The sequence below is a fragment of the Tachypleus tridentatus genome, chromosome 8, assembly GCF_004210375.1.
Source record: "Tachypleus tridentatus isolate NWPU-2018 chromosome 8, ASM421037v1, whole genome shotgun sequence".
Lineage (NCBI taxonomy): Eukaryota > Metazoa > Arthropoda > Merostomata > Xiphosura > Limulidae > Tachypleus > Tachypleus tridentatus.
In genome coordinates, this window is record NC_134832.1 from 136,784,729 (window position 1) to 136,803,076 (window position 18,348).

Below are 18,348 nucleotides of genomic sequence, written 5' to 3' on the forward strand. Positions count from 1 at the left end.
GTGTCTCGCAGATTTCCATTCAAGTGGCGTTAACACCAGACCAGAAAGTCCACTTAACGGTACCCATTGCAACTATAGGATGACTGTATGTACCGTAGTAATCTTTCGAAGTTTTCAAGATATGATTTTGTTTGTTTGGAGTTAAGCACAAAGCCACACTGTGCTTTGCCCCCCTCGGGTATTGAAACCCGGTTTTTAACGTTGTAAGTCAACAGACTACTGGGAGCAGAAGATATGAAGTACAATAATAAAACTCAATGCTCTGAATTACATTTCAATAAATGTTACACTAATACGCATGTAATGATGGCTTGTTCTTAAGCAGTTAATCAAGTTTAAAATATCATTTTTTTTCGCCTTGACGCGAACTTACGTGACCCTCAATTTAAGCAAGAAGCTTTAATCTCATAATTTTCTTCCATCAAGTAGTGAAATTGACACGTCTTAGTATAATCGTACACCAGCGGTCATGTTTTCTGCCAGAAGTGAACAGTTCATACCGTTTTAGTCACATATCTGTTTCATTATTTTTCTCGACTTACACGGGAGACAAATTCACAACTATTCTTATTAAGCATAGACTGGAAATGCAGCTAAAATAAACACCATATAATAACTTAAACAAGAACAACAACAGAGAACAACGCAACTTGTAAACAATACCCCGAATGTGCCTAATCAAAGTAATAAATTACACAGTTTTGCAGAGAAGGTCCCATGTTTGGGATATTTCAAAAAGAAACTATCAGTTAATGACTCATGAATTTCTTTCCTTCATTTAACTCTAGGACAAGCAGAAAGAAAGATACACCGTTCTTTTGAAGGTGTAAATTTCATAACTACAAATATGGACAATTTCTGTTTGAGAATGGCATTTCTAGTGCATCTAACACATTTAATAAAAAATGTGTATAGCATGAATGCATGCTACCGACTCCAATTTGTAGTTTGTAGAGAAGACTCGTGTTATGGATCCACTTCCACTGACCTAGTTTCTATTCTACTCCAACGCAAATAGATTTTGTTTTCATCGAGGTAAATGTCCGGCTTATTTATTGAAAAACGAGGTTCTTTCACATTAATAAATTCTGGCAAGATGAGTAATACATCCGTCAGTCAGCTAAAGGGGGTGTTGAAGTGGATTTACATAAATACGGAAAATACAATAAGGTAGAATAAAATTATTATAGAGCTATTATAACAGACTCGTATTTATTTAAGGGTAAAACTGTGATTCAGGAAATTGAATAAGAAAACAGTTTAAATTTCCAGTTATTCATAATCACTACGTTTTACGAATATTCGAAACTTTTTCTTATAGTAAAATGTGGCCGACGGAAAGAGCTATCAAAGTAATTTGCACATGTAGAGACTTTATTATGGGTTTTAAAACACAAATTGGATTTCATATACCATAAGAATCAGTTTGTTTGTATCTGTAGTTTCTCATTAAGTTTCGCTGGATGTAGGTGAACCTCGGATTTTTGTCGTTATTTCCTTAGCGCAAAGATACAGAATGAGCTACGTACACTCTGTTCATCGCTGGCTGTAATCGGACTTACCGAAGGCAGTGATGTATTTAAAATTCTGTGCTTTACCCAATACTTGATAGAACAACAAATATTATTTAAATTGTCAAATACCTCTGACTTAATATCGAAAGTTTGAAATAATTACGTGTGATTTCTTATAGCAAAACCACATCGGGCTATCTGCAGTATCCACCGAGGGGAATACAACCCCTGATTTTAGCGTTACAAATCCGTAGACTTGCTGCTGTCCAAGCGAGGGACGAAATGATTACAAATTGCAAGATTGACAAATTACAAGGGATGCTGGACAACCAACCTCTTTTTTAGTCTGTCTGGCATGGCCTGGAGATTAGGACGCTAGACCTGCAATCTGCAGATCACTGTTCGGAATCTCTCTTATCAAACGTGCTTGTCCTTTCAACCGTTAGGGCAATATAACGCACAGCACATTCTACTATTCGTTGGTCAAAGAGTAGCCCAAGAAGTTAGCGGTGGGTGATGTTGATTAGCTGCCTCTCGTCTGGTCTATCACTGCGAAATTATTGACGGTTAGTGCAGAAAGCCCTCGAGTAGCTTTGCGCAAAATTACAAAACAAAACAAATTTTGTAAGTTACTTTTGTCCTGAAGTGGTGAAATATCTCTGATCAAATTATTAAAATTAAAAATTTCAAGTGGGATTGACAGAAATCTGAGTTGATGTTAGTGTTACAACTTAGCCTCCACCATAAGACAAAAAGTACAACAACTAATTCTAAAAAAACATTCGTAAATTTTCTTCTTGTTGGTAACGCCAATGAGGTTACTTGTTGCTACACTTATTACCATTCTTACCTTGGGCGCGACGTGCTACCTCACTTTGATTTTTTGTTAATCGAATTAAGACTGTCAAAATCTATGATTTTTGGTTCAACTCATTCTAAATTGCTTGTTTAAAGCCCGATTTCCTGTAAATGTAAATGACGTCTAGATCAATGGACGATATCCATGGATTTTCTCTATTTTGATTTTTTTGTTGTTGTTTTAATCATTATTACATTATGTCTCATACAACTTGTAAGTGCCAACAACATCCAGATCTGTGTAAGTGGCATTCATGGATTTTTCTTTACTTTTTTATTTTCTAACTATTTTTATCTTATATTCCATACAACTTGTTAGTACCTACAACATCCAGATCTGTCATTGATATCCGTGGATTTTTCTTTATTTTAATTTTATTATTAACTATTATTATCTTATAGCCCCGATACCTTGTAAGTACCGACAACGTCCAGATCGGTCAGTGATATCCATGGATTTTCTCCAGTTTGCGAACACCGCAGAGGACTGTGAGATACAATGTACTGACGAGGATACTTTCAACTGCAGAGCTTATACCTTTCTAAGTAACAAGTGTTATCTGAGTGGTGATGATACAGTTAGTCTTAATAACATCAACCTGCCAGTTCAGCAGGGCGCCACCTATGGCGAAAAACAGTGTATTGTCGGTATGTGATGATAGCAATAATTCGAAGTATTGAATTATTACTAAAATTACTACGTAAAACATTTTCATTACAGTTTCTGTTCTTGTGAACATTTTTGGTTTTTTTCGCCATCTTAAAAATATTTATTTTTTATAATTTATTTACTTCAGTTTTAGAAGTGTACATGAAAGCAAATAAATGTGTAAGTGTGTACCACATACATTATCCATTACCAACAAATTTACTGGGTTATCGTTACTGTGTGGTTATACAACTAAATTATGTGAACAGACGTGCAGTGATTGGCAGATTATTTCAGACTAATTCTCCTCATTGTCTTCCAGTAGAAACAGTCAACGTATATTTCAATTATAGGATTCACTGCCTTTAAAACGTGTTTTTAATATTTAGTAGCACAGTAACTATTTCGTTCCATTAATTACTTCTTACATCGTCGTAACACAGCTTATCTTGTAGTATCATTAAATTATGTCCCTCTAAACCGTTCTGATATAGTAAAACTTTAATCCATTAATTACTTCTTACATCGTTGTGATACTGTTTATCTTGAAGTATCATTAAGTTATGTCCCTCTGAACCGTTCTGATACAGTGGAATTTTAATCCATTAATTACTTCTTACATCGTTGTAACACAGCTTATCTTGAAGTATCTTTAAGTTAAATTGTTCTAACACAGTACATGTTTCACTCCCTCTATTATTTTCTTCATTTTTGTAAAAAATAACATTTCTTTCATATCTAAAGCCGTACGAATCTTATTTATAGCACATCTTATATCTGGTATAAGAAAGGTTGGCATTTTTTAGACTTTATGTCTCTCAGCTAGAGGTGTTTCATATTTTTGTTTAGCTGTATTAGCTATTGTGTTTTCATACTACAAGTTATGTTATATTATTAACTGCCTGCTTTTTTCGTTATCATATCCCCGTAGACATACTTTAAATTTAATATTGTTTTCTTTCTACTTTTGGTTAAGTGCAAAAATTACAAAACGGGTTATCTACTCTGTGACTACGCTACGGACTGAGCCACTGAATTTAAGTGTTATAATGAACTTAACACTAAGCTACCAGCAGGCCAGGTTGTTGATTTTTTTTAGAGCACGTACGGTGATAAAAATATCGCAAAATATTGTCTAGATTACAATCATGAAATTATTTCTGATGCAATCTATTTTTGTTTTGCTTTTTAAACGACATTTTGCTCCAGGTAATAGTAGATGGCAGAATATCGGATGGTTACGCCCTCTCTTTGACCAAAAGATGAATGAATATATGCACCATCAAGGTAACAAGTAATGGTTAAGAGACTCAAAGGGAAGTAACATTACTGTGAAGAAGGGTAAACAACATAAACATGAGTTTGGCAACAGGAAGGAGCAGGAGTCAGGAAACGTATGTTGTGTGGACGAGTAATGAAAGTAATCAGAATAAACCGACAGTCCGGCACCCGGTGCAGGAGAACAAACTAGCATTCTAACACCTTCATGTAGGAGAAAACCTGACAGTACAACACTCTGTGCAGGAGAACAAACCGGTAGTCTAATACCATGTTCAGTGTCACTGATAGATGTATGGTAGAACATGAGGGATTAGTGCAACATTACAGATGGGATGCGAGGATGGCAGCAACATGAAGTAGAGATTCAGGAGGAGAATAGGAGAGTATCTCATCAAATATAGGGTTATGTTGTTTGAAGAAGCTTTGAACGAATCGGACACTAAGAGCATGTAAATGTAGGATTCGATAAAATGAGATAAGAGAGTATAATTCGTGAGTAACAATTGGAAGTTGCAAAATCTAGGCGTAGAGAATGACATTATAAAATTGCCAAGTTGAGATAAAAGGAAGACGATGCAGAGATCCAGGCGAGTTGGCTCTAAGCAGGACAGGGACGGACAAAGGGGTTATAGAAAATGATAAGGGTTATGGGTACGAGCAAAAATCGTATCGGTTTGTTTTCTGGTTGAATTGTAATCCTCCATTAGCGACTCCAAATAAGAAGAGAAGAATTTTCTAAACAACTTTTTCGAGTGTTACTATCGTGAAACAAAGATCTTGAAAATTAGTGTGCTCGACATATTGTAGGAAATAAACTGGAGGCCGAGGGACGAGGGGACAGGCATCTCAGCAATAGATAAGACTACAGAAGAGGAGGAATAACAGATCCCCGAGGGACGCCAGCAGCGATGGAGAGTGAGCGCTTTCAATTAAAACAGCAGCTTAGCAATCCTGGAGAAAGAAAAATAAAGAAAGTTTCAGAAGGAAGAAAAGACAGAATTCTTTGTAAAAAAAATATCTAAGGCACCTTGAAAATGGAAAATAAAGAAGGCTAGATTTGAGGGTTTAAAAGTGTGAAATGATTCATAGACTGGGGAGCTTACGGAACTAAGCAGTAGTAGAAAGATGAAGACGAACAATCACCTGTGTAAATAAAAATAACTGGTGACTTGCTGAGAATAAACTGATGGGGCGATAGGAAATGAGATGAACAAGAGATGTCGACAATTTTAATCAAAGAAGAATGGTAGATATATTAAAATAATAAATTAAAAGCTAGTACGAAAGAGAAATGTGCAGAAAAACGCCTAAAGAGTAAGACACAGTACAGATGTGTGGGGAATGGCTGCTATTTTCCGGGCCAGGACCTCAGGTAAGACGATGACGTCAAGAAAGGTGGACATCGTAAGCTGTAATAGATGCACAAAAGGAATAATTCTCAAGAACATAGGCGAAAAAAGGGTTGAGAGCTGGCAGAAAGGCGCAGACGTGCGGAAGCTTTAGAGTACTGAGGGTAATGTAGAACGAAACTTCGACTCAAGGTAGGGAGCAAAAGTACTTTGTAACTGAGATAGCAGCAGCCGGACCATTAACTGGAATTAAATTGGAAAAGGATTGATATTGGTCAGTCAATGAGATAAAATAGAAAGCAAAACTTAGACGAGAAGGTAGATAGTAATCTGTTGGTTATTTACAACATATTGTAGTTGTTTTAGTAATACTGATAAACAGTGACTATTTTCTGCATAATAAATAAAACTGCAATATTATTATTATTATTAACTGTTAGCATATATATTTTTTTTTCAATTTCTTTAGATAAATGCACCGGTGGGATATTCACATTTGAAAAAATAACAGGTTTCGTTCTGAGGTCAGCACATACCACGGATATCCCTCTGTCGAATCCTGCAGCTTTGGGAATCACGCTCGAATGTAAAAACTACTGTCAAAATGCTGGACTCAACTGCCCAGCTTTCACCGTCAACTACCGAAACATGCGGTGTTATCAGCTGGACCGCAATTCACAAGGGCGGACGCAAGAGCTGGCACTCCGAACAGCGGAAAATTACTTTGAAAGGCTGTGTCTAAGGGGTTAGTATGTGACGAAGTTGAACAACGCTGTAGGATTTGTCCATATTTACTTCACTTTCTTGTATTTTTCTTTTCCATTTTGCTTAGTTTTAAACTGAGTAACCTTTTCTTTCTTCAGATAAGAATAATCCCTGACTTTCTAACATCACTTGAGAAAGCACTTCTAAATAATCTCCTGCTAATCAACATAGAACTAACATTAGCTAAAGCGTTTGTTTTTCACAGTTTTTGTTTTTGTTTGTTTTTGAATTTCGCGCAAAACTACACGAGGATTATCTGCATTAACCGTCCCTAATTTAGCAGCGAAAGACTAGTAGATGAAAGGTAGCTAGCCATCACCACTCACTGCCAACTCTTGGGCTACTTCTTACCAACGAATAGTGGGATTGACCATCACCTTATAACACCTCCACGGCTGAATTCTCGAGCATGTTTGGTGCGACCGAGATTCGAACCCGCGATCCTCGGATCACGAGTCGAGTGCCATAACCACCTGGCCATGCAAGGCCGTTTTCAACAAATTTTAGTGTTTGTATCTGTGGTAATGAAGGGCGCTCTACTGGGCGTTTCCTTAACAAGTTAAATCATTGGTGATAAAGTTTTCTGAAGACTAAGAATTAGATCCAGTTTTGTAACAAATATGTTAGTAAAACGTTTATAAAACTAGAACAAACACGTGTTTTTGCAGAGAACGTTTAATTATAAGGAGGCCCAGTAATGTAACAGAATTTCAAAAATTACGAAGAAGTCTTTGTACCATAAATATTACAGAAGTTTGGAATATTTTCTATTGGATTTTTTTATAATATAAATGCCACTAACACATAAAATAAGTGTGAAGTTAGACAATAATAAATCGAATATTTATTAGTCACAATGCTTCGTAGTTGCCAGCGCACTCTGTTTCTCTTACAGTGCTTTTATTTGTATAAACCAAAATTATAACAGTAATATTATCGCAGGGCAAACAGCAATGGCCTGCCAGGGCAAAGCCTGGGCCTTTGAACGAGTCCTAGGATATGAAATGTCTCCCAACTTGTACGAGAGGTCAATCCCGCTGGTCCAGAGCAGAAGAGACTGTGAAGAATCGTGTCTAAATGAAGTTAGTTTCACGTGTCGCTCTGCCTTATATAACGAAGAGACAACTGACTGTAAGCTAAGCAGGGAAGACAGAAGAACCAGACCTGCAGATTACAAGCCAAACAGCAACATCAAAATCAGCTACCTGGAGAACCAGTGCATTTCGGGTTCGTAAACTGAACATTGATATTTAACTACAAGTTAAATAAAAGTATTTCAAGATTTATTCATAAAACACGTTTGTTGTTTTCAAAGTATAATTGTTTTATTTGTAAACGTATGTGCTGTAAATGAATGGACAAAACACAAATACCTGAAAAAATTATGTAATGATGTAATTGTATATGACTCCAATAAGTTTTAATTTTTATTAACTACAGAATTAAAGTTTATATTCATACATTTTTGAGCAATTTATTAAAAGCCAAACCGTAACGGTGAGTGTTTCTTAAAATGTTTCCATTAACATAAATTCGCCGTTATTTTATAAGAACAAAAGTTAAAAACTATAATTAAATGTGTGGAACAATATCTGTAAAAATGTGAACATTATTAATGTGTATGTGTGTGGCGTGCATCTTTATCTTACCTGGACTTATATGATAAAAATGATTAATTTCAAAATATTTAAAGGTCTGCGTATAATCTCCTTGAAAAACGAATCAATGTAACTCAGTTTCAGCTGTTATCGCTCGATACTCGTAATTTCATGTTTAAATAATACACCCATGAAGTTAGTGTCATAGCGATTGTTTCAAATATCAAATCAGTATCATTATGCATTTGCATTCTATTTCACCCAGACAAGTTTTCTAGTTCTTGAACTTTACAAGTACAATACTTTCTGTCACAAAGACAGGTTTTCTAGTTCTTGAACTTTACAAGTACAATACTTTCTGTCACAAAGACAGGTTTTCTGGTTCTTGAACTTTACAAGTACAATACTTTCTGTCACAAAGACAGGTTTTCTAGTTCTTGAACTTTACAAGTACAATACTTTCTGTGGTGCAGATAATCAACCCTTGTAACTATTGGTTATGTGTAATTTCTCTCCTACAGCTAGCCCTTGTAACTACCAGGAAACACCCAATGCTTTCCCTACGTACACCGATGTTGTTCAAACTTCTGGAATCATCACCCAGGAGAGCTGCCAGCAGGCCTGTACCACCTACTCTACTTTCAACTGTCGTTCCTTTGCTTTCTACTCCAGCAGTGGACAGTGTTTCCTCAGTGGAGACGACACAGCCAGCGCCGGTCAAGACGCTTCTCAAAGACGTTCAGGAATCAACTATTTTGAAAGAAAATGTGACACTGGACCGCCCATTTCAAGTTCGTCATACACCCCGTTTCCACCCACGCCCACCTTTACACCTCCTCCAGGTAATAAATTATCTTCAACTTTTGTTTGGTAGTAGTACCATTATAAGTTATCATCAGCGTTCGTTCTCTTCTTTAGTCAGGTGCTACATGCTACTTGTTACCAGTTGATGTAACAATTATTAGTTTTGTTTGAAGCAATAATTTCACTAGTGAACGAAATAAATGTTACTTTTAGCCCAAGTTGTAAACAATGATGAAGATGGGCTTTAAAAATAATTGTAATAATAATTAAATTATTGATAAAAACATCAACACTACAGTTGATACAGTTGACAATTTTATGCAGCATTGGTATTTATGTGATGCTCCTCAACTTTGAATTCGCTAATGTGATGGTATTTTTGAAGTATCTGTTTCTTATGTGATGCTCCCCAACATTTGAATTAATATAACTGAAGGTTTATAAGGTATTGGTTATTACGTAATGCTCCCCAACATCGAGTTAATATAACTGAAAGTTTATAAGGTATTGGTTATTACTTGATGCTCCCCAACATCGAATTAATATAACTGAAGGTTTATAAGGTATTGGTTATTACTTGATGCTCCCCAACATTGAATTAATATAACTGAAGGTTTATAAGGTATTGGTTATTACTTGATGCTCCCAACATTGAATTAATATAACTGAAGGTTTATAAGGTATTGGTTATTACTTGATGCTCCCCAACATTGAATTAATATAACTGAAGGTTTATAAGGTATTGGTTATTACTTGATGCTCCTCAACATTGAATTAATATAACTGAAGGTTTATAAGGTACTGGTTATTACTTGATGCTCCCCAACATTAATTCAATGTTTGTGCGAAATTCCAAACAACAAAAACAAACAAGTTGAGAATTATAACACTGACGTTTCAGGTTCGACCTCGTGACGAACGCAGGGAAGATAACCTATTATGTTGATTCGCGCGAAAACAAAATAAACCTGTAATGGTATGTTTGTTGTTGTGATGCGTAACAATACACAATCGACTGTTTAAACTGTACCTATTACGGGTATCGAAACATGATTTTCAGTGTTATAAGTCTGGACTGATTCACTAAGGAGGGACAAACCTATAATTATTTTAAAGAAAATTGTTAGGTAGATTTTGCAAGTTAAAATATACTAAATACTTCTATAATTATTATAAACTGCATAATTACAAGTAATCAAGGACATATTGTTTTGTTTGTTATTTTTAATTTCGCGCAAAGCTATTCGAGGGCTATCTGCGCTAGCCTTCCCTAATTTAACAGTGAAGACTAGAGGGAAAGCAGCTAGTCATCACCACTCACCGCAAACTCTTGGGCTACTCTTTTACCAACGAATAGTGGGATTGACCGTCACATTACAACGCCCCCACGGCTGAAAGGGCGGGCATGTTTGGTGCGACCGGGGTTCGAACCCGCAACCCTCGGGTTACGAGTTGAACGCCTTAACACACTTGGCCATGCCGGGCCCATCAAGGACATAAACGGGACTTTTTCAAACACTCTAGTGAATATCGTAACAACTGACAAAACTAGATTACTTTTGTTTTAATATATATATATACATATATCACTTTACCTGAGATATAATTATATAAACTGAATTCATAATTTTTTCTGTGTTTCATAAATTACACAGAATTTAAACGGAAAGAGATTCGTTATATGTAATTTTGAAACGTAACAATCTGGCTAAAAGTATTTAACACTCTTACTTACTAATTAATGTGTACAAGCACGCTCAAGCTACTCATTTTTGGTCACTCGTAAGCACACAACTAAAAAATGTTAACTAAGTGTTTGGTTTGAAAGAAAAAACATGTTGATATGATCTTATGACAAAATCCGTTCCTGGATATCATGCTACAATAGTTTGATTTGGATTTGTTTTATGTGATATACACCAAAAATGTAATTAATATATTAGATTTCTCTATCTTTTTTAATTTTGTCTCTCAGGCCAGAAATGCCAATTTAATGAACAGCTAGTCTACGACAAGATCACAGGTTATGAACTGGTTGTTGTACCAGGAACTTCTCTTTACCAAGGAAGTTCATCGTCTGCAGGCATTAGTTACGAGTGTCTCCAGAGGTGTCGTGTCTCTGCTGACTGCCGAGCTTTTAATCTGGACTACAAGGGGCAATACTGTACTAGCCTTCGGTATACTAGTGCTGATCGTCCGTATGATCTAAGACCATCCTTTGGAAAGAGTTACTTCGAAGGAATCTGTCTGCCAAGTAAGTGCAATTTACGTATGATATAATACATTGTCACAAATTTTAAGACATAACTATTAAAGTTCAAGTTCTCACCTAACATTAATATATCACACGTAAGCAGTGATAGAATTTCTATCTAACACTGATGTACTATACATGACCAGTAATCATGGGTATATCATTTATGTACAGTCATCAACTTTCTACCTAATACCGATATATCACCCATGAAAACTGATGACGTTCCCATCTAACATTGATATAATGCTCATGTACAGTCTTTAAGTTTCTACCTAATGTTGATATATCACACGTGATCAGGCATTAAATTTCTACCTGAAATTGATACTTCATACACGGTTTCCATTTAACACTAAAATATACACGTGGCCTGTGGTGTCTCGAATAAGAATTCACATCTCTTGAAAACGTTTAAAACTGTCAATCTGAAACATGCACACTGTATACTAATAATTTCTGCACACTAAATATATTCCACGATACCCTTTTCAAGTATATCTGAATTTCAAGTTTAGTTCTGCTAAATTCATGTTAAAGAGGAAGACTTCTTCGAAAATAGATTTAACACTAAATTACTTATATTTTACTGAGGTTTTGTTTGTAGATAAGCACAAAGCTACACAATGTTCTACCTGTGTTCTGCCAAATACGGATATGGAAACCTAGTTTCTAGTGCTCAAGTCCGCAGACATCCGCTGTACCACTAGGGAACGTTTTTACTGAGAGTGTGCGCATTACTATTTTTCTTAAATGAATAAGGTAAAGTTCTTTATTTCTTGTTGTTGTTGTTTTACAGTACTAAACCTATTCGCATTACGAGTTTGTTTGTTTGTTTTTATAGAGTTTCAGGTATGTGGCAAGCTCTGGATCTTTGAAAGAGTGATTGACCAGGAACTGAAAGGACTGTTGCCACGGAACACCATTCCCTCAGTCAGAACCAGGAAAGAATGCGAACGCCTTTGTCTTCAAGAATCCTTCTTTCGATGTGTTGCTGCTAATTATTACAGCACACGTCAGGAGTGTGTGATGTTTACTGAAGGTAGAGAATCCAGAACCGGACAGTTAGTTCCAGCCCGCGGAGTGGAGTTCCTCGAAAACCAGTGTAATCTAGGTACTTGTAGACAATGAACGACGTTCAAATATTCAACATACAGATGTAGTTTTCTGGAAAACCAGTGTAATCTAGGTACTTGTAGACAATGAACGACGTTCAAATATTCAACATACAGATGTAGTTTTCTGGAAAACCAGTGTAATCTAGGTACTTGTAGACAATGAACGACGTTCAAATATTCAATATACAGATGTAGTTTTCTGGAAAACCAGTGTAATCTAGGTACTTGTAGACAATGAACGACGTTCAAATATTCAATATACAGATGTAGTTTTCTGGAAAACCAGTGTAATCTAGGTACTTGTAGGTGATGAATGACGTTTAAATATTCAACATACAGATGTAGTTTTCTGAAAAACCAGTGTAATCTAGGCACTTGTAGGTGATGAATGACGTTTAAATATTCAACATACAGATGTAGTTTTCTGGAAAACCAGTGTAATCTAGGTACTTGTAGGTGATGAATGACGTTCAAATATTCAACATACAGATGTAGTTTTCTGGAAAACCAGTGTAATCTAGGTACTTGTAGACAATGAACGACGTTCAAATATTCAACATACAGATGTAGTTTTCTGGAAAACCAGTGTAATCTAGGTACTTGTAGACAATGAACGACGTTCAAATATTCAATATACAGATGTAGTTTTCTGGAAAACCAGTGTAATCTAGGTACTTGTAGACAATGAACGACGTTCAAATATTCAATATACAGATGTAGTTTTCTGGAAAACCAGTGTAATCTAGGCACTTGTAGGTGATGAATGACGTTTAAATATTCAACATACAGATGTAGTTTTCTGGGAAACCAGTGTAATCTAGGTACTTGTAGACAATGAACAACGTTCAAATATTCAACATACAGATGTAGTTTTCTGGAAAACCAGTGTAATCTAGGTACTTGTAGGTGATGAATGACGTTCAAATATTCAACATACAGATGTAGTTTTCTGGAAAACCAGTGTAATCTAGGTACTTGTAGACAATGAACGACGTTCAAATATTCAACATACAGATGTAGTTTTCTGGAAAACCAGTGTAATCTAGGTACTTGTAGACAATGAACGACGTTCAAATATTCAATATACAGATGTAGTTTTCTGGAAAACCAGTGTAATCTAGGTACTTGTAGACAATGAACGACGTTCAAATATTCAATATACAGATGTAGTTTTCTGGAAAACCAGTGTAATCTAGGCACTTGTAGGTGATGAATGACGTTTAAATATTCAACATACAGATGTAGTTTTCTGGAAAACCAGTGTAATCTAGGTACTTGTAGACAATGAACAACGTTCAAATATTCAACATACAGATGTAGTTTTCTGGAAAACCAGTGTAATCTAGGTACTTGTAGGTGATGAATGACGTTCAAATATTCAACATACAGATGTAGTTTTCTGGAAAACCAGTGTAATCTAGGTACTTGTAGACAATGAACGACGTTCAAATATTCAATATACAGATGTAGTTTTCTGGAAAACCAGTGTAATCTAGGTACTTGTAGGTGATGAATGAAGTTCAAATCTTCAACATACGGTTTGTAGTTTTCTGGAAAACCAGTGTAATCTAGGTACTTGTAGGTGATGAATGAAGTTCAAATCTTCAACATACGGTTTGTAGTTTTCTGGAAAACCAGTGTAATCTAGGTACTTGTAGGTGATGAATGAAGTTCAAATCTTCAATATACGGTTTGTAGTTTCAAGACTTCCCACTGGACACTTTTCGTTTAACATGTTATACTGAAGCGATTAGAAATATATTTTATTAAATTAAATTACGCTTAGATAAAGCAATATAGTTGATAACATTATCATATAACAGCGTCAACTGACAAACACTGGGGAATATATCACCTCAGGTGCTAAGGGATACCTAATTAGAATCCAACGTAAGTGAAAAGTTGAAGCCAAGGTTGTAACAAAAGTTAAGTAAAGCGAATTGTTTAAAAAAACACGTTTTGAGGTATCGAGTTAACGAGCATGTATTATTTGAAATGTTCCTCAAAACTATTTAGAGTAGAGTGGTAAAACCAATTCGGAAAAAGGCTTCTAGAATAAGAACATGAAACTTTGGCTGTTGCTAACGTAAACAAGTTAATAATTCACTTGTTTCACTCAGCTGTCAGTATATGCTGTGGAGCCGAGATGACTTTATGAATTTTTCTATTTTATTTACATGCAGTCTACTGTGTCCGGCATGGTCAAGTGGTTAGAACTTTATATGCAAAAACGGCTCGTTTGGGCTGAGAAAACACTTTACATAGAAGAGCGAACAACGTTTCGACCTTCTTCGGTCATCGTCAGGTTCACAAAGAAAGAGGTAACTGACCGGAAGCTGACCACATGTTTGAAAGGGGTTGTGTAACTGTGTGTCGAAATGTAGAGGGCGGTATTAGATGTTTGAATATATAATATTATTTATTATATTAATATAGGTATAAAGGCGTTCCTTTATATTGGTTTATTTTGGGTTTAAGTTGTTGTATAAGTAAGGCTTCTTTAATTTTACGTTTGTTTATGTTTGTTTCTTTATTTAGTATTTGAGTGTTTTCTATGGTTATGTTGTGTTTATTTGACTTGCAGTGTTCGAAAACGTGTGAAGGTGACTTTTATGTTCTTTGAATCTGGTTTCCATTTTTCTACTTGTTTCTCAATATAGAAGTCGTGGCAGTTATCACATTGTATTTTATAAATAATGTTGGTGTGGTGTTTGTCAGTGTAGTTTTACATAGTATAGACCTCAGTTTTGTGCCGGGTTTTGAATAAATTTGGTATTAATTGAATGTCATATTTTGTTACTAATTTTGCCAAATGTTGGTTATTTGTTTGCTGATGTCAGGGAATATATGGTATACAGCAGTATATGGTTTCGTGGTTTTTGATTCTTGAGCTGTATTTACTTTAGTTGGTTGATTTTGCTTTCTGTCTAGGTGTGTGCGTATAATGTTTTCTACGGTTTGTGGAGGAAACTTATTGATGTTGGTGAAGTATTGTTTTATTTTGTCTAATTCATCGTTAATTTTATCTGGTGAGCATAGTTTTATGGCTGTGTTTATTTGGTTTCTTAGTATGTTGAGTTTTGTTTTATTTCATGTGCTGAGTCCCAAGGAATGTATAGTCCAGTATGGGTGATTTTTCGGTGGATTTCTGTTTGGAATTGTGTATCAGTTCTTGTAATTTTGAGGTTAAGAAATGATATTTGATTGTTTTCTTCCTGTTCACATGTGAAGTTGATGTTGGGATGTATAGAGTTAATGTGATTGAAAAAATTAAGTATGTGTTCTGTAGATTTGAATCCGCAACCGTGTCATCTACATATCTATACCAGTATAGTGGTGGATGTAATGCTGTGTTAATTGCTTGTGTTTCAACTTGTGTCATAAAAAATATTGGCTAGAACTGGTGATACTGGGTTGCCCATGCTTAGGCCGTTTGTTTGTATATAGTTTTGGTTGTTGAACATGAAGTTTGTCTTTATCGTGGTGAATTCTATGAGGGTTGCTAACTGGTTACTGGGAATTTCTATAGTTGGGTTAGGGTCTCGGATATAGAGTTCTAAGGCTATCTTGCAGGCTTCAGTGGTTGGAACTTCTGTAAAGAGGGATATAACATCGAAACTGGCCATTAAGGCTTTATGATTAAGTTGATTTAGATTAGACTTGAAATTAAAAGAGTCTTTGATAAATGAGCTGGCTGATGTTACATATTTGGAGAATGCCCATGCTATGTATTTACCAAGGTTGTAATTAAACGATTCATATGTGGACATTATTGGTCGTAATGGACAATCTGGTTTATGAGGTTTGGGGATGCCGTATATTTGTGGTGTGCGTGAGTCGGTTTTACGTAGGTAGGAATAAAGTGTTTGTGAAATTGTGTTGGCTTTTTTCATTTGTAGTAGTAATTTGTTCAGTTGCGTCTCGTGTGGCTTTGTTGGATTTGTGTGTATTGGTTTAAATTTGTTCGTGTCTGATAGGATGTTATTCATTTTTTGGATGTATTCATTCGTGTTCATTATGACTATAGCGTTACCTTTATCTGCTTTTAGAATTTTTATGTTTTGTCTTGTTTTAGGTTTTTTATGCAATTAATGTCTATTTTGTAAGGTTGTTTTTCAGTTTTCTGTTTTGTGAAATTATGTTGATGGTTTTGTGAGAAAATTCTTTGAAAAAATCGTTTAAGATGTTGTTTTTAGGTGTTTCTGGAAAATATAAATTTGTAATTTTACCTGGGAAGGTTGGCTGTTGGATGTCAATAAAATTATCTAAGTTGTCTTCTTTCTGTTGGTTGTTTTGGTTGTTTCCTTGTTTTGTTCTCTGTAGAAAGTATCACAAGTCTCCTGGCTAGATCTTCTAAACATGTTTTGATTTCTATGGTTGGAATGTGCCTAGGTGCTATAGCGAAGTTGAGTCCTTTGTTAAGTAGATGTATCTCGTCTGTGTTTAATTGACGGTCGGATCTGTTAATTATGAGGTTAGTCAACGGTTTGTCGTTTTGGTGTCTTTTCTGTTGTTTGCATCTTAGTTTTTTAGTTTTTTGTTGTGGCAGATCTTTTTGTCTCTGTCGTTTTTAGTATTGATTTGGTTTATGTTTCGTTGTATAAGTCCGTAAATCTCTGGTTTAATGCAGCATGCCAGTTGATGGTCTAGATTCATTTTTTTGTTTTGTAAGTCATGTAGTTCTTTGTATTTTGTGTTCAACATGGCTTTCAGTAGTTTTTTCTGTAAATTTTGGATAATGTTTGTGTATGTATTAAAATTTTTTGAAAGTTTTACCTTTACAAAATTAGGGGTTAGTTGTTCTTTTCTACATTGTTGAATAAAATAAATGTCATTTCTTCTATTAATGATTCGTTGGTTTAAATTCCTTAGTTTCTTAACGATCGTGTGAGCGTGTACTGTTAATAGTGGTGTACGGTATGCTAGTTCAGACATAATGGTAACAGGTAACAGGTAAGTACAAATACACTGAGAAAAACACAAAACTTACACTCTCGTACAGTCGCCGCGATGAAAAAATAATCAGTGATGACGAGAAACCCACTTGTTGAGAAATTTATATGCAAAACGGCTCGTTTGGGCTGAAAACACTTTACATAGAAGAGCGAACAACGTTTCGACCTTCTTCGGTCATCGTCAGGTTCACAAAGAAAGAGGTAACTGACCGGAAGCTGACCACATGTTTGAAAGGGGTTGTGTAACTGTGTGTCGAAATGTAGAGGGCGGTATTAGATGTTTGAATATATAATATTATTTATTATATTAATATAGGTATAAAGGCGTTCCTTTATATTGGTTTATTTTGGGTTTAAGTTGTTGTATAAGTAAGGCTTCTTTAATTTTACGTTTGTTTATGTTTGTTTCTTTATTTAGTATTTGAGTGTTTTCTATGGTTATGTTGTGTTTATTTGACTTGCAGTGTTCGAAAACGTGTGAAGGTGACTTTTATGTTCTTTGAATCTGGTTTCCATTTTTCTACTTGTTTCTCAATATAGAAGTCGTGGCAGTTATCACATTGTATTTTATAAATAATGTTGGTGTGGTGTTTGTCAGTGTAGTTTTACATAGTATAGACCTCAGTTTTGTGCCGGGTTTTTGAATAAATTTGGTATTAATTGGAATGTCATATTTTGTTACTAATTTTTGCCAAATGTTGGTTATTTGTTTGCTGATGTCGGGAATATATGGTATACAGCAGTATATGGTTTCGTGGTTTTGATTCTTGAGCTGTATTTACTTTAGTTGGTTGATTTTGCTTTCTGTCTAGGTGTGTGCGTATAATGTTTTCTACGGTTTGTGGAGGAAACTTATTGATGTTAGTGAAGTATTGTTTTATTTTGTCTAATTCATCGTTAATTTTATCTGGTGAGCATAGTTTTATGGCTGTGTTTATTTGGTTTCTTAGTATGTTGAGTTTTTGTTTTATTTCATGTGCTGAGTCCCAAGGAATGTATAGTCCAGTATGGGTGATTTTTCGGTGGATTTCTGTTTGGAATTGTGTATCAGTTCTTGTAATTTTGAGGTTAAGAAATGATATTTGATTGTTTTCTTCCTGTTCACATGTGAAGTTGATGTTGGGATGTATAGAGTTAATGTGATTGAAAAAATTAAGTATGTGTTCTGTAGATTTGAATCCCGCAACCGTGTCATCTACATAT

General features: G+C 35.2%; 1 protein-coding gene across 1 annotated transcript in view; it reads left to right on the forward strand.

Moving 5' to 3' along the window:
- Window positions 1-18,348, forward strand: part of LOC143224022 (uncharacterized) — a 46,133-nt gene that overhangs the window by 20,345 nt on the left and 7,440 nt on the right. Inside the window, exons 5-10 of the mRNA XM_076452486.1 lie at window positions 2,775-3,020; window positions 6,121-6,396; window positions 7,359-7,643; window positions 8,536-8,856; window positions 10,794-11,072; window positions 11,917-12,186. Of these exons, the coding sequence (XP_076308601.1) occupies window positions 2,775-3,020; window positions 6,121-6,396; window positions 7,359-7,643; window positions 8,536-8,856; window positions 10,794-11,072; window positions 11,917-12,186 (1,677 nt within the window). The remainder of the gene's footprint in view (window positions 1-2,774; window positions 3,021-6,120; window positions 6,397-7,358; window positions 7,644-8,535; window positions 8,857-10,793; window positions 11,073-11,916; window positions 12,187-18,348) is intronic.